Source organism: Mastigoproctus giganteus, chromosome 6 (genome assembly GCF_048544385.1).
Source record: "Mastigoproctus giganteus isolate SK-2022 chromosome 6, ASM4854438v1, whole genome shotgun sequence".
NCBI classification, from domain to species: domain Eukaryota; kingdom Metazoa; phylum Arthropoda; class Arachnida; order Uropygi; family Thelyphonidae; genus Mastigoproctus; species Mastigoproctus giganteus.
Window position 1 is genome coordinate 29,639,975 of NC_143580.1, and position 15,770 is coordinate 29,655,744.

The 15,770-nt window shown below is 34.6% G+C and overlaps 1 protein-coding gene across 4 annotated transcripts in view; it reads right to left on the reverse strand.

Moving 5' to 3' along the window:
• The window catches only part of Pka-R1 (protein kinase, cAMP-dependent, regulatory subunit type 1), a 145,399-nt gene that overhangs the window by 31,583 nt on the left and 98,046 nt on the right, over positions 1 to 15,770 (reverse strand). For 3 of the 4 annotated variants that reach the window (XM_090375903.1, XM_090375899.1, XM_090375901.1), the window contains exons 5-6: positions 13,363 to 13,461; positions 5,580 to 5,660 (exon numbers count right to left, since the gene is read on the reverse strand). In XM_090375903.1, coding sequence (XP_090232029.1) covers positions 5,580 to 5,660; positions 13,363 to 13,461 — 180 coding nt within the window. The remainder of the gene's footprint in view (positions 1 to 5,579; positions 5,661 to 13,362; positions 13,462 to 15,770) is intronic. The other variant, XM_090375900.1, reaches the window with a different exon arrangement.

The window sequence follows — 15,770 nt, forward strand, 5'->3', positions numbered from 1 at the left end:
AATTTGCTGTTGGTAACAATGGTATATATTCAAGCAATGTAGGCAGATTGTTTTTCAGAAATCTCTAAATGTTGCTGCTGAGTCTATATGCTAGTGCATCAGATCCAATCAAAAAGTCACCAATGAGAATAGTCCAAGTGTTTATGGTGAACTGCTGCTAATGCTGAGTGAATGATCCTATGAGGATTTCTGTTCAGGTATTGATTATGAAAACTGATGATACCATTCCTGATAAACCACTTCATCTATAAAAGAGAATATTTTTCATCAAATTTCTCTATTGAATTTGCAGGTCTTGATTTTGATGCCTGGTAAATGCATTTTTTTTTTTTTTTTTTTTTTTTTAAGATTTTAGAACTTTTCCAGTATAGAGGGTGTATTTCATTCCAATAGTTTTATTTTACTCCTTTCTTCTTTTCTCTGTTCTTAAATCATCACAAAGATCATAGGGACATCTTTAACAGCTTTCATAAAAAAAAAGACAGCTGTTAAGGATCTCTTTATATGATTTCTGCTAGCTTTGATGCTACTGCTTGTATTATTTTAACCCTTCTTTTACATTACATAATCCTACTGTTTTATTTAACCATTTTGTTCTGATTTCCTGGCATACTTATAGGATTATGTCTATTCTGAAGAAAGCTAAACCTTGTCCATATCCAACTTCTGTTGAATATCAGATTTTCTCTGTTATTGATGTTGGAAAATTTTTTATTTAAACCTTTGATGGATTACATTTTTGTTTCTCAATTTGCTGACCTCTAGAATATACCAGGTGAAACTCAAGTTTAGTTTATGTTCTTTTTTGAAATTTTCAGATGTTTGACTCTATTTACCCTTTTAAGTAATCTTATTGATAGTAATAGGGAGATATTCCCCATCTCTACAGAGATGGGGAATATCTCCCTATCTCTACAGGCTATTGCTCAATAAATCATCAACAGGACACCATGTGCTTTCCTGGCTAAACTTCACACTGTCTATATCGTAACTCTCAGATCTCTTTCTTTCTCTGTTCATTACTCTCTTCACTCTACTCACTACTGTTTTTAATTCAAATAGTGTATAAGTTATTTTGTGGTTGCCATTCCCAAAGGATAAGATATTGCATTTTGCTGCATTAAAATACAGCTGTCACTTTTCTGACCTTCCTCGAAGACTGTTCAAGTCATCCCGAAGGGGCACTGCTTAGCACTGATCATTAATTTTTATACCAATGTTTACACCATCTGCAAATTTTGACATTATGTCCTCTATCCTTCATTGCTGTCATTTATGAAAATCAGAAATGACAGTGGTTCAAAAACCGATCTTTGGGGGACTCTACTTTTGATGCTACATCAAGCTGAAGAATATCCATTATTTACAATCCTGGCCTGCCACTATCCAGTGATCCATCTAAGGATTTTTGCTGTGATTTCAACATGTTCCAGCTTGTACAATAACTTCTCATGTGGGACTGAATCAAATAAATGCTTTACAGAAATCCATTTACTTAAATCATCATATTTAGCTATTTTGGTTAGCTAAATAAACACAATAATAATAGCTAAAACTTAATTTCCCCTAAACCATGTCTAAAATTTCATTTTCCCTAAACCATGTCATGTGTTTTTCAGAATGCTATTTCTATCTAAATGTCCCTGAATTGTACTCTTAATAGTAGTAGTAGTAGTAGTGGCATGTGATGCAAGAAAGCAAATGTATGAGCTTATGCAGCATCAGCCAAAAAAAAAAAAAAAAAATCACACCATTCCCTCCAAATGCCTGTCCAGTTCCTCCTTAAATTCATTCAACCTATCAACTTCCACAACGACAGATGAAAGTTTGTTCCAGCAATTAACCACCCGCTGGCTAAAGGCAAATTTCCGCACATCTATTCTACATCTGTCTTTTCTTAATTTGAATTTATGCCCCCTTAGATTCGTAATCTGAACAAGTGGAAGGATCCCATCAGAATTCAGCATGCTCAACCCATTCAAGGCCTTATATACCTCAATCAGATCACCGTGCAGGTGCCTAGTCTCCTGCCACTGCAATTTGCAGAACTTAAGCCTCTCTTGGTAAGAGGATCCCTTCATTCCCCTCACCAATCTTGTTGCCCTTCTCTGTACACGCTCAAGTAAATCTACGTCCTTCCTCAAATGAGGCCTCCAGACCTGTACACAGTACTCAAGCCGTGGCCTGACCATTGCCTTATACAGAGGGATAATCACCTCCTTTTCCCTGCTAGCAAAATTCCTATATATCATTGACAAGACCCCATGACCTGCCCTGGCAGCCTGTCTGCATTGCTCAGAAAACTTCATATCTGACTGCACAATTACTCCCAGGTCTTTTTCATTTTCTACCACCTTAAGTGTAGTACCACACAGTTGGTACGTTTCTCTGGGGTTACTTCTACCCATATGTAGTACTTTGCATTTGTCAAGGTTAAACTTCAGTTGCCACTTCTTAGCCCATCTGCCCAAATTATCTAGATCCTGTTGCAGTAGCACACTGCTATTACTGTCATTAACAACCCTGCCAACCTTTGTATCATCTGCAAACTTCGACATTAAGCCTGATATACCTTCATCAATATCATTGATAAATATACAAAACAACAGTGGACCTAACACCGAACCCTGTGGGACTCCACTAATAACATTAGTCCAAGAAGAGCAGCACCCATTGATTACCACCCTCTGTCTTCTAGCACTTAACCATCCTTTTATCCATTGTAGCAACTTACCCTTAATACCATTCTGCTCCAATTTGTACAATAGTCTTCCATGCGCAACAGTGTCAAAAGCTTTCCTCAAATCCAAATATATGATATCAAAATTATTTTTCGCATCATTGCCTCTAAGATTTTTCCAACCACTGAAGTCAGAGTGACCAGTCTGAAGCTACTCACTTTGCTCTTAGAAATGCCTTTAAGTATTGGCAATACACTGGAACTTCTCCAGTTCAAAGGAATCTCTCCCAAGTCGAGCACTCAGGCTGCACAGCATGAGTGCAGCTTAGAAATCTTGGACCATCCCCCATAATCAAAAGATCTAGCACCACTGCACTTTCACTTATATGCTAATTTGAAAAAAAGACCTGCCTGGCATCCATTTTCCTACTGAAAACGACACCACTGCTGCAGTGAATGCATTCCTAGAGGCCCGAGAGAAAACTTTCTTTGCAGCTGGAATTAAGGCATTGCAGCATTGGTGTAAAAGTGTATTAAACCCAGAGGAGACTATGTTGAAAAGCAACTGAACTCAAGCAAACCCTTCATACCCAGGCCATGAACTTTTCAAATTCCCTTTGTAAAAAGAACATTTCAAAAACAAAATTATATGTGCCATATAATTTTGTTTTGGAATTTTTTGCAGTAGTTTATTTAAAAAATTTATTTTATTTTCTCTACTGCTTAATATTTATTTAAATTCTCATAAAGAGCTGAAACTATTATTTTTATAACAGTACATGCATTATTATAAAAATACAGTCTGTCCTCGTATAGCACGATAGTTGCGTTCCTAGAAACCCTCGTGCAATGCAAAATCGTGCAATATAAACAACAGGCCCTATGGGAAAAGTAGGGTTAGGTGCCGACCACCCAAGATTGAACACACATTTGGAACCAAAACATTTTAATCGTTATAAAATACTTACGTATTTTATAACAATTAAAATACCTAATAAAAATAATATTATAATAAAGTATTTTTAGTATTTTTTAATACTAAAAAAGTATTTTTTACGGATAAAATACGTATTTTATTCGTAAAAAATTTATTATATTAAATAAAATAGTCGTAATAAAATACTTACGTATTTTATAATACGTAAGTATAAATTATAATACGTAAGTCGTAATAAAATATTGCTAATGCTTTTGCTTCTATCATAAGCAAACTTGCTTTTTGTTTGATTTTTTTCCAAACAGATCACAGCCGTTCCATCTCTTCCAATTCTTTGTGTCTTAATCTAATGAATTTTAATTACACTTTGAGTTGTTCCTGCTATGAAAGTGGTTTTTATTTTCTCTGCATTCTTTGTAATTCTCCGCGTTGCCTCATTTAGGTCTGTAGCACGTGCAATATCACATGGTCTTTCATTTCGCTCAAAGCGTTTCACAATTTCATATTTTTTCTCTATCGACAGAAGCGGACTGGCCATAAGCCTTACGGGGGAAACCACGGTGGGCCGGAGGCCGGTGTGATTTTGGCCATAAACCGTAGTATGAGGCCACTACAAATTTTCCCGGGTAAGAATTTTTGACCCAGTCCGCCTCTGTTTATCGATATTGCTTCTTTTTTTTTTCTCTCTGAATCTGCGGTGTCTTAGCCAGGACGCTTCCTTTTCACCCCTTTTAAGTATTTTACTAATTTTTAGGGAATAAAGCACAATTACAAACGAGGTGGCACGCTTGATACACAGAAACAAAGCTGCGCGCGTGTAGCAACTGAATAAACAACACCGTAAAGTCCGAGATACACTATTAACACCTCACATTTTACTAAAGCACATTTCTGGGGGTTACTACCATAAAACAATAAAAACAATTTCCAGTTGCGTTTCTGCTAGTGGAATCTGTTATAAACTGGTAGTAAACTCCATCTAATTGCATTTGCGATTATATCGATAGCTGGAATTGTGTTGGTTTTTACGTTATTATGGTGAAATGTGTTTCCCCTTCACTGATATAAAACACATAAATACATTTTCAGAATCTTCTTCGTTCCTATCGTGTTGCGTTCAGTTGGGGTGATTCCGCATTCGACTGCCATTTCTTGTAAACACAAAGGCGAATCGTGTATAAGCGAATTCGGTTCGTGTTATATAAGATAACGTTCCCCTATTTATAAATCGTGTATGATCGAATTCGTGTAATGCAAACACGTGTTATACGAGGACCGACTGTATGCAAAAAAAGTATGAGCACACAGACATCTAATGAAAACAGCATATATTTTTTAAGACAATCATCTGAAAAGGCTCAAGGTCAGAAAAAAATTGTATATTGTAATTTTCAAGTAAAAATTGTAATCAGTTTAAAATACTGATAGATCAAATAGTTGGGAGGTGACATATGATAACAAAAGCTGATATATGATAACAAAAGACAAGACATTTTCCATACAATTTTAAGAGAGGAGTGAAAAAAAAAAAAAAAAGGTGGGTCATAGTATTACTCTATGAAATTTGAAACAAATATTTAATTTAATTCTTCTGAATTTTAAATTCGAGAAACATTATTCTTTGTATGAAGTGATCATAATGGACTAACATATTCCAGAGTGGATGGGTCAAAAGTCTGAAAAACTGTAATTTTCTTAAGTCTAATTGGGCTTTTTTACAATACTAAGAATTATTTAAAAAAAAAACTGTTTAGATGATCTAATCCTTTTTTCACTGATCTTGATATTCTAATATTTTGAATCACTACCTGCAGTCACCTTAGAAACCTGTCATAGAAAAGGTGTCTGAATAAACAAACTCCTATTTACATTTTTTTAAATAAAAATTATCATATAATGACTGCAATACTGATGTTTTTTATGCTATGTATGCAAGTACAGTGAAGACTAATATGTACTTACCATTAATATTCTTCTATAAGTATCCCTATCTATGGCAAAGAGTTTTACATCTGTTTTAGTCTGCGAAGAAGAAACAGGAATCTACAATAAATATAGCTTCAAAATTTAATAAAAACACTAGAAATAAGCTGAAATAATTATAGGGTTAAAATTTATATTCAGAAATTGTCACTGATTTCAATATATCATTTAGATAAATAAAGCCAGTCATTCAACAACTCATCTAAGAAATTAAAAAAATTGATCATATTTCAGGAATTTGAATTATGGTTTTTTTTTTTTTTTTTTTTTTTGATTTGGTAGTTGTTGGCGCATCGGCTTCTGTAGCCATATTGCACCTCCCAAGGTTTTTGCAGTACTTTGATCCAAGCCCGAGGCGGGAATCGAACCCGCGACCTTTGGGTTGCCGGGCAGGTACTTTACCCACTCGGCTAGCCCGGTCGGCTTGAATTATGGTTTCAGCATTAGAAATGGCAATGTATCAATGCTAACCCACTCACTTTATTCTTCTGTTAAACCAGAACTTCAAATATCTGCACGATTGCAGTTACTGGCCTTGCTTTAGTCCCCCTCATTTAAGATATGATTTTTGGATATATATGTGAATTATACTGAATTTGCACCAATTCTTATTAATTCGTACAATTTTTGCAATTTCTTTAATGTTTATTTCATATCTTTCACAGGGCCGCTGCAACCCTTTCGTTTACTGCAACCCTGCGCCAGTAAACGAAATCCAATTTGCTGCCCCAAAATATTTTGATTAAAAAATAAAATAAGATTAAATAATTACTATTAATTTATTGAAAAGGAAAAGAATTACACTATATCTCACGTATAATATAATGAAACAACAAACAAAAATAACAAAATCATTCTGAAATTCTGGAAATAAACTTTAAATTCTAAATCACAGTAGTCGTACTCTTTTTATCACAATAATAAAATAAAAGGAAAATTATAATGTTTCCTTGCTTTAAGAGATGCGAATTTATTAATTATTTCATTTTTATTTCAAATTCTTTCAAATGTTTATTTGTTCCAAAGGATCATTTTCCATTGAAATTATTAACAAATTAGAGAGTCGTTGTTGACGCATTGTCGATCATAAATTTTTCATTAATTTTAATTTTGAAAAACTCCATTCATCTTGGGCAACAAACTGGAAAAATTGGCATTAGCATTACTAGAGGCATATGATGCAAAGAAGCAAGCTTATACAGCATCAGCCAAAAAAAAAAAAAAACACCCCCTCATTTCCCAATCACCTCCCCAACCGCTCCAAAAGTTTGTCCAGTTCTTGCTTGAATTTATTTAAGTTGTTGACCTCCACTGTAACAGATGGAAGTTTATTCCTACTATCAACCACTCGCTGGCTAAAGGCAAACTTCCACACATCTATTCTAAAACAGTCTTTCCTCAATTTGAATCTATGCCCCTAAGGTTCTTAATCTGAGTAAGCAGAAGTATCCCATCAGCATTGAGCTTGCTCAACCCGTTCAAGGCCTTATACACCTCAATCAGATCATCTCGCAGAAGCCTAGTCTCCAGCTGCAATTTGCAGAACTTAAGCCTTTCTTGATAAAGAGCATCCCTGTGTTTCCCTCATTTGAATAAATTTTTAATGCAATTGCTACATTTGAAAAAGTATCTGTAAAATTGTTTTTAAAAATATATTGTAACACTTCAAATGGAGTAATATTGTCTTTAATATAAATTTGAAGTACTCTAAGTTCTTCAAATAATGCTAAACAAAAGCTAAAAACAAATGCTAAACAAACTGCTCAACCATCAATATCAGACTCGTTATGATCAATGTCACTGAATTTATTACGTAAATCTTTGCAAAGATTTAAGAAATCATTATATTACCATTTTTATTTTAAATTCAGAAATACAAAATATTTTATATATTTCTACACGTTCTTTCATATTTCTATACCTTTAAGTTAAAGAGAAAATCGTTGTGTCCATAATTTGAAAGAAAAAATTAATTTTGAAATTTTGTTGCAGATCCTGAATAACTTCCTCTCTATGTTAATAAACAAAATGCTGTCTTTTTAAACGATTTTTTGTAATGCTTCCTCTGTTCTATTTTCTTGAAAATATTCCGTGATTTCCCATTGGTAGGGGTGTAAGGCAAGGATGTTCCATGTCCTTTTACTATTTGATTTATATGCAGAAGCACTGATGAAAGAGTTCAAAGAAGAGCAGAAAGAAGGTGTAAAAGTAGGAGGAGTAAGATGAAAACAATAAGTTTTGCAGATGATAAGATTTGCAATTTTACAGATTGCTAAAAATGAAGAATTACAGAGCTCCTTGGACATCTTGAACAGCACAATACAGGAGTAAAATATGAAGATTAACAGCAATAAAACCAAGGTAATGTTAATTTCAAAGTGGCCAAGAAAAAGAATCGATATAACATTAGATGGAATAATATTGGAACAGGTCGACATATACAGATACTTGGGAAGCATAATGAGAGAAACTGGGAAAGGCGTGGAAGAAATAAAAACAAGAACTGCAATGGGAAAGAATCATTTAGTAAGAGAAAAGAACTATTGAGAAGAAATTTCAAGGAGGAATTAAGAAAGCAAATGGTGAAAACATTAATATGGACTGTTGTACTATATGGCTCTGAGACACGGACACTGGGATAGAGGAGATTAGATGCCTAAGAAGCTTTCGAGATGTAGGTGTGGAAGAGAATGGAAAGGGTGAAATGGGTGGACAGAGTGAGAATGATATGTTTCGGAAAGTAGATGAGAAAACGTTTGTAAAGAATTAAGGAGACAAAATAACTCTATAGGACATGTATTGAGGGGTAGATGTGTGGGAAGATAACTGTTGGGAGATGGAATGATGGATTGGACGGTAAGAGGAAATTATGCAGGAGTTAGAAGTATATAGCACAAGATAGAGAAGCATGGCATCAATGAAGACCTGAACCTGCCCAAGGGCAGAGAACTTGAAGAAAAAGAAGATTTTATAACTGCAAAATATAAATATGAAACAAAGATCCAGATAAGCAAAATAATGTGTCTGCAATTTCATGTACTGTATTTATTTCAAATGAATTATTTGCCTGCTGTGCTGAATACTGGTAAACGATGGAAGTCAAGCTGATCATTCTGATTGTATAAAACCAATCAGATGATCAGCACAACTCCTGGGTATGTGGGAGAAGCGGTTCAATAGGTTTTAAGAGTAACACTAAATTGCAGAATGGTAATCCCTTTGGCGTCCTCCTAATTCATGCTTAGCAGAAGCACTAAATGACTCCATAACCTCAATAGATGTGAACAATGCATTCCCAGTAAAGTTTCTCATAATCCGTTCATTATATGGAAATTTTCTTCGTTCTACTGAAACTATTATAAATGTAATTACCCAGGGGAATTTTTTAAAAAAAATCGCTAAATATCGAATTTCTCTATAAAGAAGTTCGTTAAACAGAGGTAAGACTTGCATATTTCAAAACAATTTTTGGCACCCTCCTGAATTGCCACCTGTAAGCGATGCTTACCTCGCCTGCCCAATTGCGCTGGCCCTGAGCTTTCAAGAGTACACACAACTTCTATGAGGGCAAAAGTTATGCAATAAAAGGTAATGAATGGCTTACAATGCCTTTTGTCACTTAACTTTTGAAGGAACAGAAAAAAAAAAAAAAAAGGTACTTGTATATAAAAGTTCTTTAATTTGATGTATTATTTTTTTACACCCCTCCCAACTTGATACAATTTGTTAACCTAAAATTTTTGTAAGCCATTCAAGTAAAATTCTTTCAGCTGGGAAGCCAACTATCTAATTATTTCCATTGTAACTTCAGAGTAATGCTTAATGTTGCCTCAGAGATATTCTTTAAGTTTTGGAGTTAAAAAAAGACACTTGTATTATAGATTTTAATGTTGCATGGCTGCAGTGAGGTTGCATGTTGTCATATTGAAGCACATTGTTGTATCGTTATACCTTCATTTGATTTTTTTTAAAAGCTTGTGTATATAACACTTGAGAATCCCAAAAATAAATCAAGGTCACTTTGCTAATTGATATTTGGACTTGTCTTTTTATTTTTTTACATGGAAATGTGGCAGAAAGCAAGAGATAGTCTAAGTGACCGTGAAACAACTAACTTTTCTTTTGAGTGGCAAATTTCAGATTCACCAGTCACAATAACATTTAAAATGGGACAAAAGTCATTCACTTCTTTCACAAGCCTCCTGGAGATTCATCTAGTGCATACTTTTCTGTGCCTTAGCTTGGACAGAATGTGCCAAACAAGTTCTTTAGAAATCCCTAAAGTTCTAGTGATATCTGGCTGTTTGATCCAACAATCACTACAAATAAGTTCATCTGATTTTTATTTATGTGCTTTATCTGTCAAGGTTACCAGTTGTCTCCAGCAACCATTCATTGACAAAAATTTCACTGACTCTGATTCATAAAACCCAATGAAGAATGTTGCTCACATAACAGTTTTGTTCTTAAATATGGCTATTAATTGTTGACGAATTTTGATAGGTCTAACCATTTTGGCAGTCGGAAACTCAATAACTACACATTTGAACTGTATGTTTGGAGATGCTTCCATTTAAAAGAGTGCAACTTGTAAACAATCACAGAAATGGTAATGTGCACAAACTAACTAGAAGCTATCAACTACATGAGAACCCGGTCAGAAATTGTTGTGCAACTTAGCATAGAGGTTATGAACTAAGTTTCATTACACTTTTGCTCACCTTATATTTTCAAAAATCACTGCCACCAGCATACATATATGTTATACTCAGTAGCTGTGCAGGTCATCATGACAGTAAAAATCAGTCCCACTGAATTATCAGTTCTTCATTCACTATTCTCCTCTATGCTATTCTAGTTCCTGTTAGATCTTTAACCAGAGCCAGAGTAGGCTCTCCTTGTTATTTGTTATTTGGTTTTTAGGAGCATTAGCAACTAAGGCCATATTGCTCTGGAGATATGCGGTGGTCATTCCCTGACCTTTCCGTATCCTCCGTATTTGGTGGGCACGGGCTTGAACACTGGTCTAATCAAGAAGCGTGTGCTATGCACTGCTGCTCCTATCTACCTGGCTAAGGAGGTGCCCTAGGCTCTCCCTCAAATGCATATTTGACACTATGAATTATCTTCCTTTTCATCTTACCCTGGGTCTATAATGATTTGTTTTTGCTTTTAACTAATCTCCCTTCTTCCATCCTCTCCATATGCCAATATCATCTCATGTTTTCTTCACTTACCTCTGCTTGGACATTTGTTACCCAAAGATTTTGCCACCTGTCAAGTCATCATTCTGTAATCCATCTACTAATCCTGCCCATGATTCCAGTATAGTCCAGCTTAAATAGCAATATAGTGTTAGACAGGGTCAAATGATTTGCTAAAGTACAAATTAATGTTGTCAAAATTATTTACTTTCTCCAACTCATGATGACACTGTTGTAATAGTATACCTGGTTAGCTAAACATGGTTTTCCTTTAGAAAACTGCTCTTTTGGGAAAATAATTTCTATCCAGATGACTGAATACTGAATTTTTAATTATCACTTCTATGATTTTTCCTGTCACTGGTCATTTTATATCCAAATATTTATTCTCATTCTTCCAAATATTTATCTAATTGCTCTTTAAATATACATAAGCTGTCTAACTTCAGAAGGCTGGTGGTAACTTATTCCTGTTGCTGATTACTCTTAACTAAAGGCAAATTTTCTTACATCCAGTCTGCGATTTATTGCTGTCACTGATTTATAATAATTACTGCAATATATACCTGAATTGCATTGAAATTAGTGAATACCAGAAGTGTACTTTTAAATGTAAACTGGATTTTATTTCCAGATGAAATAAAAAATACAATATGTGACTGTGAAATGATGTCCTTTATTTGATGCTCTTGGTTTTATGATATTTTATTTATTTTTGCTGTTTTTATGATGAATATCATGCAAATGATTGTTTGCCTTCTGAAGGTACAATGTAAGAATTAGTAACAATATCATTTTACCTATTAATGAGTTATTTTTTGACATTTACGATTACGTATTAACGAATGTCAGTTTCTTTAACTTGCAAATAAATGATGTTTGGTGCACTTTCATAACATGAAATTGTAATTTTTTTTCATATACTGATAGATTTTTCATACAAAAAATTATTTAGCAATAAGCTGTTTTCTGTAAGAAAGCAAATGTATGAGCTTATGCAGCATCAGCCAAAAGAAAAAAAAAAAAAAAAAAAAAAATCACACCATTCCCTCCAAATGCCTGTCCAGTTCCTCCTTAAATTTATTCAATCTATCAACTTCCACAACAACAGATGGAAGTTTGTTCCAGCAATTAACCACCCGCTGGCTAAAGGAAAATTTCCGCACATCTATTCTACATCTGTAGAATAGATGTGCGGAAACTAATAATAATACTAAAGATTTTGTGATAAAGAAATAAAAATAAAAACTGGACTGAAAAAAATTAGATTCAACCTATTATTTTTATTGTGAACAAAAAAAAAACAAAAAAAAACAAAAACAAAATAGTGTTTAACATTGAGATTTGATCCCTTGCCTTTCCTTGTAAGTGCTGGTTGATTAAAAACTCTATAAAAGGTTTTTTTATAGCAACCTTATGGTTTAGGATTTTAACCATAAAGGATTGATAGAAAAAATTAACTAGTCAACTCCCATCTGCTTTAATTAAAGTTAAGACTGTTACCAAAATTAACTGAAATGTATGCCAAAGGCAAATATAATCAATTTTTTATTTATACTCCATGATGACCACATGAACACAGAAGAGTTCACAAAATACAGAGAATACAAGTACAGCACCATATTTAGTAGTCACTTGAGGCTGAAACAGTCCCTCAAGCACACTTGTGTACTTATGTACTCTTTTTATGATTGAGTGATCACGATTTGAGCCCACATGATTACTAAACTAAATACAATACCACTCTTATATTCACTTTATCTTGCGATTTTCAATTAATTTATTTTGGTAACAGCCATAATGATTTTGATTAAAGCAGATGAAAGATGAATAGTTATGAAAACTTCCTTTGCAAGTCAGTTAATTTCTGAAATTCTGCAAAAGATAAAGAAATACATAATATGCTACAAATGATGAGCTTAAAATATTGGGCCCCTTAAAAAAAAAGAGAGAGACAGGGAAAAAAAAATACATGTTAACCAATGTTTTAAATAAATAAAAAATATTATGTACTATTAATGTTTTATTTCCAATAAAATTTGAATATAATATATGTATAATATAATTAATAATAGCATAATAATAATCACAAAGTTTTGAACTATATGTTCAACTAATTTGTTGGGGTTTTGCGTGGGCCCTTCAGAAGTCAGGGCCCAGGGCGCGCGCCTGGTGCGCCCGCCGTTAAATCCACCTCTGGCCATTATTTTTTCGTTCATATTTTGTTGCTGAGTAACCTGTAAACAATGTGACCATTACATGATATTCATCTAAAATAATTATAATAAAACTGTACCATCAACACCTATACTTGTTATTGTTTGTTATTTTGTTTTTTAGGAGCATTAGCAACTAAGGCCATATTGCTCCGGGGATATGCGGTGGTCATTCTCTGACCTTTCCGCATCCTCCGTATTTGGTGGTCACGGGCTTGAACCCCGGTCGGATCAAGAAGCGTGCGCTATGCACGGCTGCTCCTGCCCACCTGGCTATGGAGGTGCCACCTATACTTGTATGTGCATATAAAGATTATAATATAATTCAAGAAATGGAAATACCTTAACAGTTGCTGCTCGTGGAGTACCATATATAAGAGCCAATTCACCAAAGCTTCCTCCTTCTCCAATAGTTGTTACAAGTTGTCCATTTACATATACCTATGAAAAATATCTCTCTCTTAGAAAAAAATATATACACATATAAAACAAATTCACTTTTAATTGGGAAACTATTACCCTGTATTTAGTTCTAACATTATTATTCAACAATGAGCATACTTAAGAAATTATATTCCAAAGAATAATTTTTTTTTTCTTTCCTGATAAATCTGGGTTTGAACCCTTTCAATTATAACATATTTTTCATTAAAATTTACCCTGGATACAGATTAAAAACACAACACTTAATGCCAAATGGTGAATCTGAATATCAAAAGGAATATTAAAATAAAACAAACCTTGATTACATCGCTGAAATATGCAAAAGATGTTTGAAGCTTTGGTATGAAACTTCAAACATTTTAAACTGCTTACAGCAGTTTAAAACATAACAGCACAGGCAGTTATGAATTGTTTTCATTGATATACAATTTATCCGACTTCCAGAAAACCGGCTATTTTTGAAACTGGCCGTCTTTTTTTGACAACGTGCAGATAAGGAATATAGCAAGCGTTAATCATAGCAATCAATCGCACATCAGTTTCAGTATGACAGCTGCTGTGTGCACTTGCCCCTCTACATTTATGTGATTATTTGTCCCAATTCATTACAATTTTCATTTAATACCATGTCTAAAAGGAAACAATTTGCGCTTAGTATATAGAAGAAAGTAGAGTTACTTATGAGACTCGATAAAGGTGCTTCAGTGCAGCATTTGGACAAGCCTTTACACCAGTCAAAGAGTGTAGAGTGGACAGTGTGTATTACTTGAATGGATTAGGCAGCGTCGGAGTGAAAAGTGTCCAGTTGATCGTTCCATTATAATGGCCCAAGCTAAACTTTTTCATGAGGAATTAAATTTGACAACTCCATGTGAATTTCATCTGGGTGGTTCAACAGATTTAAACAAAGGCACAGCATTTGCAAGCTGAAGGTTTGTGGAGAAAAGGCTTCTGCAGACCACAATGCTGCAGAGGCATATTTAGATGAATTTGCCAAGTTGATTTCTGATGAGGGACTGTCAGCTGAACAGGTGTACAATGCAGATGAAACTACTTTATTCTGGCGTTACATACCAAGGAAATCGTATGTAATACCAGATGAGTCAGCACCAGCAGGGTATAAGGATTCCAGGGAACGACTTACAATTCTTGCATGTTCCAACACAGCCGACACCCACAAGTGCAAGTTACTCACTGTTGGGAAAAGTCAGAATCCTAGAGAATTTAAGAGTCAGGGTGTTTCCTGTGATTTATAAGGCAAATAAGCGAGCTTGGATTACAACACGGATTTTCACCAATTGGTTTCTAAAGAACTTTGTGTGTGATGCCAGGGCTCATTGTAAATCTGTGGGACTACCTGATGACTGAAAAATTATTTTAGTGCTTGATAATTGTTCTGCACACCCTCCCGCTGAAGTTCTAGTCAAGGACAATATAGGTGCTGTTTACTTGCATCCCAATTGTACTTCGCTAATTCAGCCTTTAGACCAAGGCATTCTTCGTGCATTCAACTGCAGGTACAGGGTTGTATTTCTGTGGAAAATGCTAGACACTTGCAACAAAGTACAGGGATAAAAGAATTTCAGAAAGCATTTAATGCTAAAGACGCACTTTGGAGTGCAGCAAAGTCCTGGGACAATGTACCCAAGGATACTTTGATAAATGGCTGGCATAAACTATGGCTATCTAACTTATTTCTTGATGGTGATGATGAACCTGATTTTTATGGTTTTCACATGCCTGGTGAGGAAAAAATAGTGAAGAATTTATTGGAATATACAAAAGGTTTGTCATGTGAAGTAGCCAAAGTCACTTGATGAAGGGGCTATACAAGAGTGTATAAACTCTCTTGATGGTGATGGTCCAGTTGTGCTCTAACTCACTGATAGTGAAATTGTAGATATGGTAATGAATGCCGATAAGAACAAATCAGATGAGAGTGACGATGACAATGGTGATGACAGTGCACTGAAAGAAGAGAAAGTGTCTAGATAGGTGCATCAGCCTGACTGCGGTGCTGATTCGGGGAATGCAGCAAAAGAGCTTCATCAGTGAGCAGCATATAATGTGGATGTATAAAATACAAGAGGTTTTTATCAAAGAAAAACTAAAGTATATGGAACAACAGAATCTGCAAGACATATTTCCAAAGATCAACAGAAACTTTCAAGTGAAGTTCAGTCTGAGCCTCAACCTTCAACCTCCAATACCTGTGCTGCTTCTCTTCCTGTACTTGTCACCCCAGATGTTGAATTGTCTTCAGATGAAGATTAGTGGATTAATATTGATTAAACAGACCCTGCATT